Source organism: Vigna umbellata, chromosome 3 (assembly GCF_029865625.1).
Source record: "Vigna umbellata cultivar VRB3 chromosome 3, Vumbellata_1.0, whole genome shotgun sequence".
Classification (NCBI taxonomy): domain Eukaryota; kingdom Viridiplantae; phylum Streptophyta; class Magnoliopsida; order Fabales; family Fabaceae; genus Vigna; species Vigna umbellata.
In genome coordinates, this window is record NC_142167.1 from 18,512,783 (window position 1) to 18,534,550 (window position 21,768).

The 21,768-nt window shown below is 29.1% G+C and overlaps 2 protein-coding genes across 3 annotated transcripts; both read left to right on the top strand.

The window, feature by feature from the left end:
• The first annotated feature begins 2,846 nt into the window (after positions 1 to 2,846).
• On the top strand, positions 2,847 to 9,717 carry EMB2738 (GTP-binding family protein). 2 transcript variants are annotated; one of them, XM_047306515.2, is made up of 12 exons: positions 2,847 to 3,213; positions 3,301 to 3,368; positions 3,955 to 4,038; positions 4,182 to 4,475; positions 5,209 to 5,348; positions 6,213 to 6,300; positions 6,551 to 6,733; positions 7,172 to 7,333; positions 7,486 to 7,679; positions 8,249 to 8,399; positions 8,831 to 8,996; positions 9,133 to 9,717. In XM_047306515.2, the coding sequence occupies exons 1-12, from the start codon at positions 2,916 to 2,918 to the stop codon at positions 9,201 to 9,203; spliced, it is 1,899 nt and encodes a 632-aa protein (XP_047162471.1). In that variant the 5' UTR covers positions 2,847 to 2,915; the 3' UTR covers positions 9,204 to 9,717. The 2 variants fall into 2 exon arrangements, with proteins under 2 accessions (XP_047162471.1, XP_047162470.1); XM_047306514.2 differs by having other exon boundaries at positions 2,848 to 3,213; positions 3,298 to 3,368.
• Positions 9,718 to 17,887: 8,170 nt separating this feature from the next.
• Positions 17,888 to 20,673, top strand: LOC124832332 (aldehyde dehydrogenase family 3 member F1-like). Its single transcript, XM_047306516.2, has 9 exons — positions 17,888 to 18,253; positions 18,374 to 18,442; positions 18,545 to 18,641; positions 18,739 to 18,945; positions 19,146 to 19,375; positions 19,483 to 19,655; positions 19,854 to 19,944; positions 20,055 to 20,204; positions 20,287 to 20,673. Exons 1-9 carry the CDS (start codon positions 18,056 to 18,058, stop codon positions 20,551 to 20,553), a joined length of 1,482 nt encoding a protein of 493 aa, XP_047162472.1. The 5' UTR covers positions 17,888 to 18,055; the 3' UTR covers positions 20,554 to 20,673.
• Positions 20,674 to 21,768: the final 1,095 nt, after the last annotated feature.

Below are 21,768 nucleotides of genomic sequence, written 5' to 3' on the forward strand. Positions count from 1 at the left end.
TGTGATTCTAGTGCTCCTAAAGTGGGTATTTGTCTAAAAATAAAATTTTCTTGTCCAATCATGCTTCCTTAAGTTTCAATTTGTTTTCCTCCATCAAAATTGTTTCATATTTTCTTATTTCACACACTAAGAGAGAGATTATAAGTAAAACAAGCATATACCAACTAAAATACAAGAAAAGATAAAAACACATTAAACTTGGAGACAAAACAATGTTAAAGTTATGAAGAGTTAATTTATTCATGAAAGTATACACACAAAAACATATAAAATCAACGGTTATCACATGTTTACCTCTAATAATATTTTTTACAAATGTATTTCTCTATTATGTTTATATAATTACACCATTATTGTAATATACACGGTACAATTTTCTATATATGTGTGTTTGACACCTAAGTGGACATGGTCACACTCTTACGAAAATATTACACCTAGTACATTATTTTAGGTGTGTGTTTTCATGTAGAGGCATTCACAACCTTATGAGTTAATCTCTAGTGCAACTTTTGAATATGTTCATATTTCCCCTGTCCATGCATAAGTAACTACACTATTGTGGTTGGACTTTTAGTGCAATTTTTTTTAAATGAGTCTATTATCTCACACACACATATATAGTTAAACCTTTGATATTGTCGAACCAAAAGTTGCCTAGTGATTTTTACTAAGAGCTTGTTTGTTCACATTAGACTAAAAGTTGTACGATGATTTTTTTATAATCATTAATAGTTGTACTAATATTATATATCAATATATTTGAGGTTTAATTGCTTGTTTTGTCCCCAGTTTGGCTGTAACGTGTCAAGTTAGTCCACAATTTTAAGAAAGTTTCAATTACGTCCAAACTTGGTTTAAAAGTGTCAATTTCGTCCAAACGTAGTAAAATTTGCTTCAATCAAGTCCCTTCCGTTAAATCCACATAAACGGACGTTAGTTCTTTTTCTCTCTCCTCTGTTGCTCTGCTCCTCTCCTCTGCTCCTCTGCACAACAACAAACCCTCTCTTTCTTTTGAATATTTGCATACACTAAATGAATAGTTATAGTGATCATAATGACAAAGTGAAGCAACGGTTATAATTTTTGTTATAGGGATGAAAATAATGCATTGCACTAAAAGTTGTCTATCATATTCTATATGGTAGTGTCTAATTTGGTCAATCAATATTTTAAGAAAATAAAAAGGTATAAACAAATAATCATTTCAATGAAAAGTTTGAAAGAAGGAAAAACTTTTAAATAATTTTCAATATCTTTTATTTTAATAAAATTACTTTCTTTATGTTTTAATAAATATTTTTTCGTATTTTATTTATATAAAACATACGCTTATATTTTTAAAACTTTATTTTTTACCTTTTTATATTTTTATTCAATATTATATCTTTAAATAAAATAAAAGAAATGTGTTGTTTACTAAATATATCAGGTAGATTAATTTTATTTTTATTAAAATTATAGTTGAGACGAATGTGAATTCTAAATCTAGAGGACATATAAATGTCACACATAATATTAAAATCTTCTTTAACATCATTTTAAAGAAGGTAAATGATATTTCTGCAATTATAATTTTTAATTTAATTGGTCTATACATAACTCTCCAAACTATTTAAAACATGTTTCTATTATAATTTATAAATACAGTTTAACTAAAAAATTATTGTTTTATAATAATCAAGTTCAGTTTTAACTAGTAATTAAATAGTTTGTTAATAAAACTTTTCTTTTATGGAGTGGATCCTTCTCTTTTGACAGTAAATGGAGACTCTTCCATTCCAGAAATGTGAACCATTTGATTATCTTCCTATTTTAATTAACCTCTTTATATATAACAATTACATTATATGTATCTCTTAATCTAAACTATTCATTTAAATTCAAATATTAAAATAAATTTTAGTGTATGCAAATATTCAAAAGAAAGAGAGGGTCTGCTGTTGCGCAGAGAAACAGAGCAGAGGAGCAGAGGAGAGAGAAAAAAATTAACGTCCGTTTCTGTAGAATTAACGGAAGGGACTTGATTGATGCAAATTTTACTACGTTTGAACGAAATTGACACTTTTAAACCAAGTTTGGACGTAATTGAAACTTTTTTAAAATGGTAGACTAACTTGACATGTTGCAGCCAAACTGGGGACAAAGCAAGCAATTAAACCTATATTTGACGAACATAATGGCTATGGTGGTTTATATTACAAATTGCATAAAATCTATGCGATGAGCTCAATCATTATAAACTTTCTTTAAAAGCTCTTCAAATGTCAAATTATATTTAAATCTATTTTAAATAATTTTTTATGTAACTTGTATTCATATTAAGTATTCAAACTTATTTTTGTTGGTCCTTTTCTTCTTTGTGAGATAAAAATATCGTTTAACAAAAAAATCACTTCCAACTTTCAACAAATATTTTATTATTGTAATTCTTGATTCAACAAATAAAGTTGTTGAAAGTTTACAAGTAACAACTCTAAAAAATAAAAAAACATGAAATAAACATTATTGCTAATAATAATTTAACAAAATGAAAGATATATTTTATAAGGCAATCTAATGATGCACACTTCATATTTAAAAGAAAAACTCATAATTCATGTTGTAATTATATGATGAGTGAAAAATGGTTAATATATTCAACTCATCAGAAAATTAAAACTCCTACCTAATATCATCACACTTAATTTTTGTTAAATCACCCGAAAACAACAGCACCTTAATTTTTTCTTACAAGATTTCTTTAATTGATAAAATTAAACTCCAAATTTAATTGGAAATCTTGAAAGAAAAAAAAAAGACTTGTGTGTGTACCGAATAAGATATTTGGGGTGAGGAAAGAAGGAGCATAGAGATAAACCCCGCCAAATGTTGAATCCTGATAATTGAGATATAGTTACTTCCCAATCTATGCCATGGCACGCACTCTGACACTACCACCCATCTCTTACACTCTTGCTAAAACCCTAAATCCCATTTCTCCATTCCACAAATCTATTCCCTTCTTCTCTTCAATCCTTTCTCGCCCAAAGCTCACTCGCCGCTCCCTATCTCGTTCCGCCCTGCGCTCTACCGTCGGCAAATTCTCCGGCAGTGTCGATGATGAAGAAGAATCAGAAGAACTGGACGAGCTCGATGTCATCGCCCTCGAGCAAGAAGCAAAGGACGCAGCCCAAGCTTATTCAAACTCTCTGTCTCAAGTTCTGAGCATAGGTGAATATATACATATTTTTATTCGTTTTTGCTTCACTTTGCAGTGAGATTTCATTGACCATCTCTATGCCTTTTTAAATTCAGAAGACGAGGAGAAAAATGATCGCAAGGAAACAGCTCAATCCCGCAGGAGGAGTGCACGTAGAACAAAATCTGTTAGTATATAATTAAGTTTTTATTGTTAAATACATACATACATATATGTAAGGCTTAATTAACTTTTTATTCCATTGTTTGTTTATTTTATTCAATTAGGTTTCATTACTAATAAAATATTCACTGTTTTAATTGAGGCGTAATACAATTTATAATCAATCTATAATAATAATTTATAAAACTAACCACCATATTTCAAACTCACATTGTTTCATTTTTAAAATTGAGAGACTTGATTGCTTTTTTTAATTAATTGAAGGATCAATTGAATAAAATAAAAAAGATAAAAGAAGGTAACTAAGCCTATATATTACAACGATAATGTACTTGGCAAGTTCTGGAACTCTACACAATGCCAAAGAATTCAAGCAACGAGTCTTTTTTAGTTATATGAATCGGGAGATTTGTCACTCAGGCTTGAATTTACGACATTCTCCAGCTTAGGTGCGAGTCACAATAGCTATGAACAACTATTTTTAAGCAGATACTTTTTCTTTATTATTTGTAACTAGTTAGCAGTATTTCTTTTAAAGAGATTGAAGTAAACGGAGACACTTACTGAAACTCGTCTAATTTGAATGGCAGATCCCGGACAATCTTCTCCAAAGGGTTGCAATTGTTGGAAGGCCAAATGTTGGCAAGTCAGCATTATTTAATCGTCTTGTCGGGGTATTGAAGATTTCTCTAAACTTTATTTTTTCTTTATGTTTTCATGTTTTAGGGATATAACATTGGAAATTTTGATGCATCCAAAACCTGAATGTTGAGATTGATTTGTTATAATATTCACCTCTTTGATGCTTAAATTGTAGGGAAACAGGGCTATTGTAGTTGATGAACCTGGGGTTACCAGGGATCGTTTATATGGTCGATCATATTGGGGAGAGCATGAGTTCATGGTAGTGGACACAGGCGGGGTTATAACTGTTTCAAAGTCGCAAGCTACTGTTATGGAAGAGCTGGCTATTACTACTACCATTGGTATGGATGGCATTCCACTTGCTGTTAGAGAAGCAGCTGTTGCCAGGATGCCCTCAATGATCGAGAGACAAGCAACTGCAGCTGTGGAAGAATCATCTGTTATTATTTTCCTGGTCGATGGTCAGGTATTTTGTATGCGATGTCTTTTAATTTTCCTTGTCTTTAGCCGTATGTACTGCTTTGGTTATTCACGGTGTCTTAGGCCCATACCCCACGTTTGCAAAAGAGGGTTACATAAACTGAGAGCGGTGCGAAGAAAGAGAGAGAGAGAGAGAGAAAATGTGTATATGAAGATGGATGGTACTAAATAAAAGGGTGAAAATTATTCTGAGGTTGTGGGTGTTGATTTTGAGTAAAAGCTGGTGCTTAGTTGGGAAGTCTCGCATCTCCTGCGTCAATTATTTGGGTGCCACTTATATATCTATTAGACAACTTTACTTAGTGGCAATCAGTTTTAAGATGAAATTTGATATGGTAGTTTCCTATTCTGATAGGCTTGCCTGGTTTGATAGGTATCTGTGGATGAGTGTGTTGGGAAAGTCCCACTAGTGGTTATTCCATATTTGTACGGAGGTTATTTTTATCCAGTACTGTTTCTCTGTTTGATTTCTCTAATTCCACTATATAGAGAAATTTTATTATGACCGTGATACATATTGGAACCAGTTTATTTCTCTTGTTATATAACTTGGTTCCTATAATGGTGCGATCTGGCTACAGCTGACAATATACACCATCAAAATGGGGCAATCTAATTTTGTTGTTTCAATACCTATTTTAAAAGCATGATATACCAACTGTTTCATATAGCGCTCCAAATCATGATCCAAAGGCAGTAATGACACATATGTTGAACAGGCAGGACTAACAGCAGCTGATGAGGAGATTGCTGATTGGCTACGTAAAAACTACTCAGATAAATATGTCATTCTCGCAGTTAACAAGTGTGAATCTCCTCGCAAAAGAATTATGCAGGCATCTGAATTTTGGTCCCTTGGGTAAGCTATTTCTGTGAGGATGCACTCCTGAGTGGGTGAATATTGCATGCCTAAAGTGTTGCCAAAAACAGTGGAAAATGGTCAGGACATTTAACTGCTTTATAAATAATGTTTATAATCTAATGTTTTCATGGCATGAAGATCTAGTCCAAGAACATCTATAGCATGATTACTTTTGGAAATTCACGGATGTGATTTTGAATGTGCCTCAACAAGAATTGATTATTTGTATTGAGGTCAAAGGTGTTATTGATACTTAAGTGGTTAACCAACCAAAAGCAGTTAAATTAAATTCAATGACCACTAAGGGGAATCAGATAACTTGAGTGGTTAAACTAACCAAAAACAGTTAACTCTTTAAATAAATATACAGCTCAGGTGGTAGTAAGCCGATATTTTAATTATGATGTGTTGTTGTAGTGTTAAACGAAGTTTGATTAGATAGATGTGAATATTCACTTTAATCCCAATTATGTTACAGAACCACCTTTTTTTATTTCAATTTATATTTTTTACCATGTGCAACTTCTTGTTCCTCTTATTGGTTCACATGTGAGTAATTTAGAGTAAATAACCACGGTCAGGTATAAAATATATGTTGTTATGCATATTCTATTATTGATGCGAATAAGATATAACAAGTATACATTTATAAAGAAACTTAATTTCTATGGATGAGATGGACCTTTTAGCAATCATAAAGATGTTCAGGATTACATCATATTAAAAGTATAAGAGATCAACAAAAATATCCTTGATAACTTCTAAATCACCTCCCCCCTATCATATTATTCACTGATCTTTCTAAGTGTTTATATTTTAATCAGCTAGTGTTGTTCTGTTGTGTTGTGGTTACTACATCAGATTTGAACCACTTCCAATATCAGCAATCTCAGGGACTGGAACTGGAGAGCTTCTTGACCTTGTTTGTTCTGGCTTACAGAAAGTTGAGGTTTGTTTCTATATACGTTGCATTCTCTTCTGTTATATCATTGACAATTGGTAAATTTGGGTTTTATTTTGTACTTATAATGTTGCAAGCAAGTTGATTTGACTATACTTTGCATCACCAACTCATGCTAAGTGATTAGATTAAGGTGGTATTATTGTTGATCTCTATACAATTTAGGATCTTAATATTTATTCTTATTTCTGAGACCCTTAATTTTTCAATTTATACTTTACTCTATGGTGAAGTATAGGAATCAAATATTATTGATGAAGAAGAAGATTATGTTCCCGCAATTTCAATTGTTGGTAGACCAAATGTTGGCAAAAGTAGCATTTTGAATGCACTGGTTGGTGAGGACAGAACAATAGTTAGCCCCATCAGTGGCACTACTCGTGATGCTATTGATACTGAATTTACTGGACCAGATGGACAGGTGTGATTCTTTTGTTGACTAACTAGTAAACACTTGATGCATGTAGCACCACAAAAAAAATCAAGTCTTAATTCAAATGTTTTAGTACATTTTTGTAAGAATTGTTAAAAATGTCACATCGACCTCAAATATGACTAAATTATTAAACTAATTTTGTGAGATTAAATTAGGTCTAAATTCATTCTTTTTAAGGTCGAATGGTATGATCAAATTATAATATAGAAATTGGTACAAATTTTATTTTGCATGTTAGTTTTGAGATTGAGTTAGGTCTAAATTTATTATTTCTCAGAAAAGTAAAAATTTCGAACGACTAGTTAGTTATAAGGCTTTCCCAACCACAATTTTGTTTAAGGCTGTAGATTGTCATAATGACTCGGTAATCTTTTATTATTTTGAGAAAGCACAATAATTATTTTGTTATTTTCCTTTCTGTAGAAGTTCCAACTTATTGATACTGCTGGAATCAGGAAAAGAGCAGCCATAGTATCAGCTGGGAGTACAACAGAGGCTTTGTCAGTGAATCGAGCATTTCGTGCTATTCGTCGTTCTGATGTTGTTGCTCTTGTCATTGAGGCCATGGCTTGTATCACAGAACAGGTTCCCAATGAATGTTTTTGTTTGTGGCATGAAAACTATATTGTCTTTCTTCTGGTTATAATAAAGTAATGCTGCGGGCTGGAGGTAAATGGGATACTGGTTGTTTAATGTATGCTTTTCCCCTCCTTAAACTATTTAAATGTCTTTTGAAGGACTACAAAATAGCTGAGAGGATAGAAAAAGAAGGAAAAGGTTGTGTGATAGTTGTAAACAAGTGGGATACGATACCAAATAAAAAGCAGCAGACTGCATTACACTATGAGGAAGATGTCAGGGAGAAGCTTCGCTCACTTGATTGGGCTCCAATTGTTTATTCTACTGCTATAGCTGGTCACAGTGTTGACAAGTATGTTTTATCTGGAAAATTATTGATTTATGTTGTATAGCATGCTAATTCCATGCTTTGAATTCCTCCAATTTTCCTTTTAAAACAAGTTTTTATTTCATGGGGATGTGCAATAAATATTGTATCTCCCGTGGTGAATGAGGAGGTCATGCTTCATATATTTTGTTGAACTTATCTGTTGTAAGGCAGGGATCTTGGTAGATCTCAAGTAGTAGTCACATTATTGGCCGATGATGATTCTGTACAATTTTGTGTGTACTGGTGTTTCTTGATGTGTAGTAAAAAAGTTCTTAGTCATTTCTTGAGCTTAAGCAATGCACATAGGAATGGACTTGAGAAGCTAGCTCTTTTCAGAATAATTTTTATTTGGATATGGATTAGCTTTGTTTTTTCTGGATGTAGCAAATTATTTGTCACAGATAAATTTTAGTTGTAAATAACTTTTCATGGATGTAAACACTAACACGGTGTCATATATTGAACTTATTGCTTATTCAGGTTTGATAATTTTCGTTGGAGTTGATCTCCTAAGTGGATAGCTGATTGCTTATTGTTGTTTTGCCCAATAGGATTATTGTTGCAGCTAGTGAAGTTGAAAAGGAAAGATCTAGAAGACTTGGCACTTCTATATTAAATCAAGTAGTTCTGGAAGCAGTAGCTTTTAAGCCTCCTCCTAGGACACGTGGTGGAAAAAGAGGGCGTGTTTACTATTGCACTCAGGTATCTGTATCATGTTATGATGTTAGTTAATGGTTTTTTATTTTGTCTTTTAGTTTACTGGGAATGTTTGGATCAATTCTTGTTATGTCATTTTATTGTTCATGATAGAGATGTTCCCATTGCATTTATTAGGATGTTGTGCCTTGTTGACCTATTGGTCATGAGTTTGAATTTGGAAATAGCCTCTTTTGCATATGCCGGTAGGACTACGCACATTGCTCCCTTATTGGCATAGTGAGGAGCCTTCTAGGGCCGGGACATGTTAGTTTTTGTAATGAATAATATATTCTATTAGCAAACATTTATTACTAGAATGATTGAAATTAATAGTGCAGAAGGAATACTCAATAGCTCCTTTGGTTATACTTTTATGTACTCACAAAAACAAAACGTTTAATTACTTTATAGTCTAACGGGATCTCCTCTTGCAGGCTGCTATAAGGCCACCTACATTTGTGTTCTTCGTCAATGATGCAAAACTTTTTCCCGAGACTTACAGGCGGTATATGGAGAGGCAGCTGCGTTCAGACGCAGGTTTTTCTGGAACACCCATACGACTTCTATGGCGCAGCAGAAGGAAAATGGGCAAAGATGAAGGTCAGTATTCATTGTATCAAAATCAATATTGCTACTATGTCCCCCTCATTTTGCTTTCATTGTTTTTCCTTTGCTTCTCCTACCTTGAAAAAATGTATAATGATGCTATAACCATGCCTATATGGTTTGCTCACAGGAAAAGCAGTAACAAGGACCCAAGAGAATCTTACATCAAATGATCCAAAATTGGTACCAACTGCATCATAGGTCAAACAATTGATCGTGGCAGAACTGACTGTTATGTTTGTGTTGGAAGGAAGTGAAGAGGCTTTTCACCCGGGGCTACTTGACTACTCAAAAATGGTAGTGCTTCTTGAAAATCCATGCTTCTTGAAAATCCATTAAGGTTAGTAAAATCTCCACAAGGACCGGATGGGTGCGGAGAGTTTGGATGAGGATCTGTCAGTGATCATGATCATTCTGTAATTCTTGAGTGAGCATTTTGTATTCATGGGGTTGTAGCACAGTCTCTCTCAACAACTGCATTGTAAATTTATTTTTTGTAGTAGTTGTTGAAGCAAAAAGTGAGTTCTTGGATTTCTAAGTCTGCGACTCCTTATATTCAAATATTTAAGCTGCACATCTTCCAGTGATCAGGTTCTCAGTTACTATCTGGAATGATGTTTTTTATTTTTGCTAAGCAGTTGCAGGTAATTTTTGTCGTTGTTACATATATATACGCTGATAGTCATCTGCATTTACCTGCTTGATAGGTTTAACACACTGTTCAGTTTTGTTTTAAACTGTTTGTTTCTGTTTCAGAAAGAACGAACATTTTCGGTTAAATCTATCTCGTAGCTGTGTTGTAGCTGACTGCCTCCTTCTAACGCACATTCATTTTTACCCGTCACATTAGGCAATATTTGTCCCTAATTTCATTAATCACAACACAACTATAATCACAAGATATAATCATTATTAATACTGCTTCCGTCATTTATATATAAAACTATTTTTAATGAATTTACATTCATTGAAAATTGATTTAATAACATTATATTTTAAACATATATATATTTAAATGATCGACTTCGAAGATTTGCGTTTGAGTGTGGTGACATCACTTGAACCAAGCCTGTGTTATTTCACATATACGGGGTCACGTGTTTGATAAGTCACAAAATTCACTAAATTTCTATATAAAAACACTAAGATATATTGAGTGTGAAGATGTGATTCTGAGTGTTATGATAATTTTAGTGATTGAATTTCCATTTCTATACCAATTTGAAGGAAAAAAATCATATAAATTAATTTATACATAAAATAGTTTTAACTGATAAAATAAACTAGTCTATTTTTTTTTTCTTTTTTACAGTTTGTTATAGAAAATTAACTTGCATAGACTTTTTATAATACATTCTTATTCAACACATTCTATTAAATTTATTGAAAATTTACAAAAATGCCCAATAACTTTCTTATTTCTAATATAATTAACCAATAACAAAAAAATATTTTTAGAAAAGACATTAAGAAAACTGTCACCCTTTCCTTTCTAATAAATGTTTCCTTATGGAAACTGGTTGTAGCATGGGCAATATAAAACTGAGATTCCTCTCTTTGGAATAAGTATTGAAACAGTGGTGACGTTGCTGGATTCTTATCTCAGCCGTGTCTGTGAGTGTGTAGAAGGTGATGACAATGCTTCTATTTAATGCAACTCTCATTCCTAGATGATGTTGAGATGCCTACAGCTTTCATATATAGTTGTAGTTTTAATTGCTAGGCTTTTGCCTAACCTGTTTTACTTCCATGCATCCATATATCGACATATAATACTTGTAATACATTATAATTTTAGAATTTATATTGTCAATGTGAAACATTTTACATCATTAATTATTAAAAAAATTTATTATTAGTACGACTTTCATGAAAATCACAGCAAAATGTGACATTGTTTCACATCACGATTTCTAATTAGATGCTGGTGTAATAACTAAATTTATATATAACGAAGTTTAAGTTATTTCTTACTCTAAAATATTAAAATTGAATTTCAAAATAACGAAGAATGAGAATGATAAACTGGTAAAATAATAAGTGGTGTTACTTTGCACCATTCTGGTGTCATTGTCAAACATTTATGCCAATAATGGTTGCCCAGATGGCCAGTACTACGCGTCACTCTTCTGAACCGCAAACTTTATTGCAATCTAAAAAATAACGACTAATAATGGTTAAACACAGCAGTTTCTTTAGGTATTAGCTTGATTTAGAAGGGTTAATGTACATCTTTTATATTATATTAGTTTTAAATTTGTGTTTATTATAAAGATATTTAAAAATTGATAAGAAAATAATAATTTTTTTATAATTAACTTTTAAATAAAATTTATATGAAAAATTATTCATAAATTTTAAAAGTCAATATATACATAGAAATACAAAAAATAAATTTTGTAAAAATACAATGAATATATAATATGTGAATAAATATAAAGTAAAGTATAAAAATATAAGGATAGATTATGAAAAAAATGCATTGAGTATATTCCTTATAGATACAAATAAGTGTCCCAAGATATTAGTTTAATGTATATTGGTAGACTTGTATAATTAATGCATTAAGAGATTTATCTAATATTTAATGCTAGACTTATCTAATTAGTATATAGACACACTCATCTAATGTGTATTACTACACTTATTTAATGTGTATTGTAAGACACGTCTAATAAAAAAAATAGATAAAGTTATTTAATGTGTATTAATAAACTCATATAATATATGTGTATGAATAGAATTGTCTAATGTATATTTCTAAACTCATTTAATGAGTGTGTATGGATAAGACTCATTTAATCAGTGTATGAATGCACTCACCTAATGCGTATTCTTAGCCTCGTCTAATTAATGCATGTAATGACTTGTTTTATGTTTTATGCACAAAATACTTGTCTAAGTAGTGCATAGATAGACTAGTTGCTAAACTCATTTAATATATATTGTAAGATTCATCTAATCACTGAATGAACATACTCGTCTAATGTATATTAATAGACTCGTCTAATATGTGTATGAAAAAACTTGGTTAATGTATATTGTTAGACTCATCCAATAATATATGAATGACTTGTAATGTGTATTATTAAATTGGTCTAATCAATTTATCGACAACTCGTCTAATTAAAGTATTCACAAACTCATATAATCAATATATGGAATGACTCATCTAATATATTTTTGTTATATTATTCTAATTAGTGCATTTATAGTCATATCTAATGTGTATTGTTAGACTCGTGTAATTTTTTTGTAATATTCGTTTAGTATGTGTATGGACTTGTTTGATTTGTATTCCTAAAATAATCTAATCAATGCATTGAAAAATTCCTCTAATATGTATTTATGGACTTGTTTCATAAGTATATAGAAACTATATGTATTTATGGACTTGTTTCATAAGTATATAGAAACTATCGTATAATGTGTACTGTTATACTCGTCAAATCAATGTATGTCCAAACCTGTAAATGTATATTACTATACTTGTTTAATCAATGAGTGAACAAACTCGTCTAATGTGTATTAATAAACTTGTATAACTTAATTATGTATGAAAAGCCTTAGTGTAATTTATTTTGCTAAACTCATCTTATCAATTGGTCTAGTATTTTTTTATAGACTTGTCTAATCCATGTATGAACAAACTTATCTAATCAATGTCTGGAATGACTCATCTAATGATTTTTGCTAAACTCGTTTAATTAAGGTATGGACAAAGTTGTCTAATTAGTGTTTGTTCAAACTTGTCTAAAGTGTATTGCAAGACTCATCCAATTAGTGAAGGCACAAACTTGTATTGCATTAATAGATTTGTCTAATTTGTGTATAGATAGACTTGTCTAACGTATATTGATGAAGTCATCTTATCAATGTATGTTATTGGTAGATTCGTCTAATCGATGTTTGGACAAACTTCTCTAATGAATATTCTTAAACTTGTGTAATCAATGTATGAAATATCCCGTTTGATGATTTTTGCTATACTTGTCTATTAATTGTATAAACAACTTGTTTAATTGTATTTTAAAGTTATTTGATAAGTGCATTGATAAACTCATTTAGTGTTTTTTGTTATATTTGTTTAATCAATTAATGAAATGACTCATCTAATTTTTTTACTATACTTGTCTAATTAGTATATGGATATAATTGTCTAATGTATATTGCTAGATTTGTCTAATTTTTTTATTATACTAATATAATCAGTGTATGAATAGATTTGTCTAATATGTATTACAAGATCCATGTAATAATTTTTGTTATATTTATAATTAATGTTTTTTGTTATATTCGTCTAATTAGTATATAGATAGACTTGTCTAATGCATTGATACATTTGTCTAACTTTTTCCAAGATTCATCTAATTAATGTATGAACAAAATGATCAAATATGTATGGTTAAACTCGTTTAATTTTTTCTATATTCATATAGTATGTATTTATAGACTAATGTTATCCACGTAGGTTTAATGTATATTTTATACTAATTTAATGATAATATAAATAATTAATGGTAAATTTTAAGACAACTAGTATGTTACTTTTTACTTTTTTTTTTGTTTCGATCTTACTAAAACTAAAATTATAAGTTGTTACATTTTGTTGAAAATAATAAAAAATGAATTAAAAAAATATAAAATAAAAATTATAATATTAAGACTATGATTCTTTTATTTATTACAAATATATTTTTTAAACCTTTAAAATGAACTATTAAGTAACATAAAAATCATAATATTAAGTATTGTAATTTTATTGCTACAAAAATATATTTTAAGCCTTTTGAAATAATTATTAAATATAATATTTTAATTTATTTAGTTTTAAATATAATTATTTAAAACTTTATATAAAATTTTATGCATATTTAATTTTTAGTAGATAAAATAATATAATTTTTCCATATTCAAAAGAAAAAAATATTCAATAATAAAAATATTTATATTATTATTTAATATAAAAATGATAAATATAATCTTTTATTGAATTTTTTTAAGACAAAATTATTTCATAACATTTATATTTTATTATCAACAAACACATTATTTTTTAAATAATATTATTTTAAAAAATAAAAGTAAAATATATTTTTCTAAATTTAATTTTATTAAATGATTAAATAATTAAAAATCATAAAAGAAAAAAATAATATAGAAAAAATAATACTTTAAATATAAGTCATTCTTTAGTCTAATAAATATGTTGAAAATATATTAAAAAAACTTTTAATATTGGTTAAAAGGTAGGTAAGGACATACGTTAAAAGAATTATTTTTTATTTATCTTAAAAGTGATTTTACTTTTAAAATAATTTTTAAGAACATGATATGGATTAAAATATATATTTTAAATTTATTATTTAAAAGAAATTGGCATAAAATATTCTATTTTTTTATAATGATCAATAATATTGATTAACAAAAAAAGTTTAACATTAGACACAAGTAAGTTGTGCAGAGAAGATTAGAGTGTCAAATAAAAAAAATATTAATCAAAACAAACAATTAAATTGTTTTAATTATATGATTAAGTTATTAATTTGGCATATGAAATTTTGTAATATTAAAAATAATTATGAGTTTATTTTTAATTTAGTACATTTAAGAACTAAATTTACTTGCTAACCTTGACATATATTTCTAAACATATATTTATCATTATTATTGCTTAAATTAAATTTTAAGATATAATTGACGTTTTAGACATTAGTTTAAAGATTTTAAATTTTATAAGCTAATCATATTAATAAAATAAACTAAAAAATATATAAAATAAATTTTATAATATTACGTAGTGTTTTTTCTATTGCAAACATATATATTTTGAATCTTTAAAATGAACTATTAAATATAATCTTTATAAGAAATTTTATATTGACGTGTAATTATTTATTAGGTAACAATAATTTAAATTTTACATACTATAAAGAATATTCAAAAATAAAAATATTTATATCATAACTTAACATAAAATAAATGGATAAAAGAAATAAAACAACTTTCATGCACATGTGACAGCAAAATAAATATAAATAAAAACATTTAAAAATAAAATAAATGAATAAAATAGTAAAATAAATATAAATAAAAGAGAAATAAATAATATTAAATGACTAAAAATCTAATTTTTAGGAGCTTGTCAACAAAATAAAATGAGTGTTACAGTAAATTTCCTAATATCTTTTGTTTTATATTATGATAGGTTTCTAAATTAGTTATCATGAAAATATTGAAAATCTTTCATAAAAAATGTTAATTTATAATATATTTTGATTTTGGTGGAAATCTTATTTTATAAATTAATTTTATAAAATTGAATTAGATTTTTAATTTACTTTTTAATATAATATCATAACAATAAGTTAAAAATAAAATTTTTAATTTGATGAGTTTATTTTTTTTTCATTTATTATAAAATCACTATATTCATTAATAACTAGTGGCACAAAACATATACTTAATGTTTGTTATAAATTTTACATTAATTAAAAATAAAACTAATAATATATAAATGAGTATAAACATCACTTATAAATCAATTTTATATAATGTCAGATTAAATTTAAAATATACTTTTAACACATTTTATAATGTCAGATTAAATTTAAAATATACTTTTAACACAAACATACATACTTTAAAATAAAAACTGTGTACTTTACAAATTCTTCAAACATTTCTATCAAAAGTAAATTTTCTTACATGCTTAATTTAAGTAAAATAAATTCAATTAAAGGAAAATACACTTCTATTTACATGTTTCTATTAAATTAGACTTCCTTTAGGTATATGTGTATATCCGTATATCCAACCGTGAGAGAGTATACGTATAAGCCATGAACAAGACTTTTTATACACATTTTCCAGAATTATTTCTGAGAATGCATTTAATGATCTTAGATACGAACTAGAACCAAATTCATTTATTTCACTTAAACAGGACCACACTACATGGTGACATTCAACACAAAATTTACTAGATTCTATAGTCTATGCCCACCACCTATGTATATATATATATATATAATACATAATTCAGTATTATTACTGTCATTTCATTTTGATTTTAATAAAACTTAAATTCATGTCACCTAAAAATAAATTTCACATAATATGTAGTTAAGTATTGCTAATTATTTTTTTAATTTAATAAAACATAAAAATACATGTACTCATAATATTCAAAAAATTGACTGAGATTATACATTGTATTGTCTAGAACAATCTCATAAATTTTGTAATATGATCCATTTTACCAAGACACGTGAACACATCCATAGACATGATGAGAAGGAAGGAGTTGATGAGAATGATGAATCCTATGCTACCTTATAACAGCTTTCATTAACTGCACCATCACCATCACTTTTTTATTAACCACCAACTACGTGTGCTGCATCTTATTAATCATTTTCAAATTTAAAATAATATATTTAAACTAAAAATAATTTTAGTCCCAAATATTCATACAAAATTATTCAAATTCATTCTTTATGTATATTATAAGATATACGATTTATAAAATAACTACTATATATATATATTATACTATAATGTTTTGTTTTCTTTCTTGAGGGTGCATGTGATAGATATTATATAAATGTGATATCATTCCAACTCAAATAAGAATTTGATATCACTTTAAAATATTAAATTTATAAGTTTTTTTATCTGTATATCTACATATAACTTTGTTATCTTTATTTATTATATGTGAGATTTATATTCATATTTATATTATTTTCAATAAAAACAATATTTATTTATATTAAAACACTATTTACTTGTGAATTTTAAACAAAAGAAATTTAACTTATTAAGAACAACTATTTAAGCAAATTCACTGTAAACAATAACAAAAAATAACAAAAAAATTTCTAATCTTAATACATATAGAAGTTATATATAGAAAGAACAAAAAAAATCCATACAAAATAACATGACTCAATTGAAATATTATTAATGAATTTCAAAGTACAAAGCTGTGATATAATTCACTATAATATGATATAATCAATGACATGTTTTTTTTTCTCTTTCACAGTGTACTCTTATTCAAGTTGTAAGTCAAATATTAATCACAACTAATAATACAAAATTCCTATTTATATAATAATAGCAGTATAACTAATTCACTAAAAACGTACTTAACGAACAATGAATAAGACACATGAACAATATTTTTTATTATTGGGCCTAAGAAATTACACAGTCTAATCAGACTAACACATATACATGGTAAAAGACATATATCCATTATTCAACGGTTTGGTATAATTAGATATTTTAGAAACTTTTTACACCAGATTTTTCCTGAGCATGCGCGCACATATATATATATATATATATATAAATTAAGAAAAAGACTTTTGAATTATGTACTTAACAAATCTCCATCTTGAAAGAGTTAAGGAAATGATTTACTTTGATATGATAATTTCTTTTAAACCATTTGAGACTACCTCTTATTTCCTTTACTTTTTTCTTTCTTTATAAAAATTATCCTATTTTACTTTTTATAAAATTGGTTAAATGGTAGCAAAATGAGATAAAAGAAACTTTTTTTTATGACTGATCAAACTGTGAATCACCAATTAAACTAAACAAATTTTGGTAATTAAGTGCAGCACGTACCAAGGTTTATCTTATTTTCTTATAAGATATTATCTAGCAAAAGCTTTCTGGGCTAAAATTAAACCGTGATTAACTTTTTTATTAATCTTAAATCTATGACGAAAATTATAAATACAAATAAACACGTTGTGTATTTATTATACTGTGCATTTATTACACTTGAAAAGAAAGACAACAGAGTTTAGAACGAGACTGTACCAAAAAAAGGTAAACTGTGAAGGTATCGAGTCACTCAACCAAGACCGAAACACAACCCTTAATTGATCTGACAAAAATCATGTGAATGACAGAATGCACAGGGCCCTTCCCCTTTATGAAAGCCAAACTAAGTTTCCATATTGAAGTGTTGGAGTTAGTTGAGCAAATATAAATACTGGTTGCTGAGAGCTTAAGCAGCTGCACCCCAAAGGGTCATGGAGATCATGTCAAGCTTCGACAGAGACCTCAATGACATGAGGGAGTATTATGAGAGCGGAAAGACTAAGCAAGCATCTTGGAGAGAATCTCAGCTCAAAGCCTTGCGTTGCTTCCTCATGGAAAAACAACAACATATCATGGAGGCCCTTATGCAGGATCTTGGGAAACATCAACTTGAAGCTTTCAGAGACGAGGTATCTTTTCACGTGTTCTTCTCTTATTATATTGAAACCTATTTTGGCTACGTGGAAGAAATGGTTGCAAATCATCAATCAGATATAATTTCTTAGTAATAAAAACCATTCTGGTCGCAGATAGGGACTTTGATCAAGACCTTAAATCTGGCATTGAAGTCTTTGAAAGCTTGGATGTCAGGCAAAAAGGTAAGATACATGTCCATACATACATCCTTCCAAATATTTGAAGATGAGCCTGTGAGAATATACATATGAAGTAACTAGCCACCAAATTGATCATTTTGATAGGCTGAATTGCCACAAGTAGCATTGCTCACCAGTGCAGAAATTGTTTCAGAACCACTTGGTCTGGTCCTCATTATTTCATCTTGGAATTTCCCATTTGGTGAGTTAACCTTTAAACCAATCCCTCAAAACATTTATGAGAAAAATATGAAGATATTATTGTGGTGTGCTCATTCTGTTGATTTATGCAAACGTAGGACTATCCTTGGAGCCACTTATTGGAGCAATAGCTGCGGGAAACGTGGCAATCTTAAAGCCTTCAGAGTTGTCTCCAGCTTCTTCTTCTCTACTCGCTTCCAGTCTCACCTCTTATTTGGACAATAAAGCCATTAAGGTGATCCAAGGAGGACCACAAGAGACCCAACAGCTACTAGAGCAAAGATGGGACAAAATCTTTTTCACAGGTAAATGGGTTATGTCTGTCTTAATTAGGTGACTCTATTTTTGGACAAAATTATTAATCTATAAGCAGTGATTTTAATCTTGTATTGTTTATAGTATAGCCAAAACCATTTTTAACGAAGAAGACAAACAAATTGTACTATTTCGCTCTCTTTTAACAGAAGAAAATGTTGTCTTCAATCGTTGTAAAAACTAATTGCAGGAAGTGCACGTGTGGGGCGGATTGTTATGTCTGCTGCTGTGAAGAATTTGACTCCTGTGACTTTGGAGTTGGGTGGAAAATGCCCTGCAGTTGTTGACTCCCTCTCATCTTCCTGGGATATAGAGACCACTGTGAAGAGAATTGTTGTGGGAAAATTTGGGACTTGTGCTGGTCAAGCATGCATAGCCATTGATTATGTCCTGGTGGAAAATAAGTATTGCTCAAAACTGGTACGTTCATCCCTTGAACTTTTTCATGTTCACTGATCTTTGATCTTTGTTTCCTATGATGTTTGGTGTTAGGGGTTTTTCTGGTAGCTTATTCTTGTTTCTTTTAGGTGGAACTGATGAAGGTCTGGATCAAGAAAATGTTTGGAGAGAACCCTCAACGGTCCAAAACTATCACCAGGATAGTTAACAAACACCACTTCTCTAGATTGAACAACCTTCTTGCTGATAAAATGGTCAAAGAATCAGTGGTTTATGGTGGCTCAGTGGACGAAGAAAACTTGTAATTAACTAACACTCTTCCCTTTCTCAACTACGTTTTCTTCCACAATAATTGTATTTCTGCTAAAGTTGGGTTTTCAATAAATTTAATTAATAAAAGAAAAATATCAAAGATTCTTACTCATTTTCCTGCAATTAGAATAGACCAGAAAAGTGCATCTTTACTTAGCCCAAAACTGTTACCTGTGAATTCGTGCAGATTTATTGAGCCAACCATCTTGGTGGATCCCCCACTGGAGGCAGCAATTATGTCAGAAGAGATCTTTGGACCATTACTTCCAATTATTACTGTAACTTTCATGCACACAACCCTCCCAATCACCACATGCTTGAATCTAGAAATATTTTCCAACTTGGCCAATGTCATTTTCTTTTCTTTTTTTATGGCATTAATTTGCAGGTAGAGAAGATTGAGGACAGTATTAGATTCATAAGGAGTAGGCCTAAGCCTCTTGCCCTTTATGTCTTCACCAAAAACAAAACCCTAGAGAGAAGAATGATATCTGAAACATCATCTGGCAGTTTAACTTTCAATGATGCAATACTACAAGTACAAACAACACTATCTACCATCATTCCATTGGAAATCTCTTTGCATGGTTTCATTAATCTTGTTATTTTTGTTTGTGCAGTATGCAGCTGATTCTCTTCCATTTGGAGGAGTGGGAGAAAGTGGGTTTGGCATGTACCATGGGAAGTTCTCCTTTGACACATTTAGCCACCAGAAGGCAATAGTAAGAAGAAGTTTTCTCACTGATTTCTGGTTTAGATATCCTCCATGGACACTAAATAAGTTGCAACTACTTGAAGAGTGTTACAATTATGATTATCTGGGGATGCTCCTTGTCATGCTGGGCTTGAAGAGATCATCAAAACGCTTATTTGCAAATCATATGTAGCTGTATAGGATCTTATTAATATGAGAACAATATACACTGTCATTTGTTTCTTGTGAAAAACCAGAAAACTGTAATGTTTTCCTTTTCTTTTCTTACAAAGTCCAATAAAAAATTGTTCCATGTGCAATTAGTCTTCCGTACAAAATTTGCCTATTAAAGTCTTATGCAGCTTTATTTGACCTTATCTGGTTGTCACTGAACTCCAATTAGTTTATGAATAAAATTCACATTCAGTTCTTTTAAAAAGAATTTATATTGTTGTTAAATTTAGTATTAGTGTTGTAGTTTTATTTAAATAATTTATATATAATAATGTATGTGTTATTGTTCATTTTGTTTTAAAGTTTTGTTTTATGGATTTTATTATTACAAAGTTTATTATTATACTTCTTCTAAAGACTGGGAGACGTGTCAACAAGATTGACCAATATAATCATTAAATAATATTCTTCTATCAAAAATTATATTTTAACATACACAATTTTTATATTTATTTCACATTATTTTTTTCATTCAATCTTTTATGACTTAAACAAATCTTTTACATTTATTTAACGTTACTTTTATTTACTTTTTACATTTTTCTTTTTAAATTATAAAATTTCATTTTTTCATAACTATTTTATTTTTATAATATATATAAAATAAATGTAAAATCCTACTATTTCTCTTTTTTTTCTTTTCTTACTTTTCCCCCTAATTGCTGACAATATTGTTATTTTTGTCTATTAGATTTATCCAACGTATAATATCGTAATTTTACTAGATGAAGTTTGTCTTCTTGTAGGATCTCAGCAATCATGGTTACAAGATTTCTGCTTTTCCCACCTTTCAGACTTATGGTACTTGTATTTTAAGTTTGTACCTGTGACAGAGAGAAAAAAAAAACAGAAGAAACTTACTGATTTGAGAGACAGAAACAATGACATTATATACTTAAAAAAGGAAAAAAAAATCACTTCTTTTTTTATAAATGTTAATTTGATTAGCACTATCGTTTCAAAATATTTGTTACTTTTAAATTGTATTTATTTGAATTATTCTCACATAATACTCACCAACCGTATCAATAATTGAATTCCAGAAAAAAAGGGCGTCTTTATGAGCATTCAAACTCAAAGTTTGGACCTCGCAAACTAGTGGCAGAGAATTATGATGGCATGGTAGTTGAAAAAATACACCGATTGCTGCTGCTGGAAAATAATTTTTAGCAAT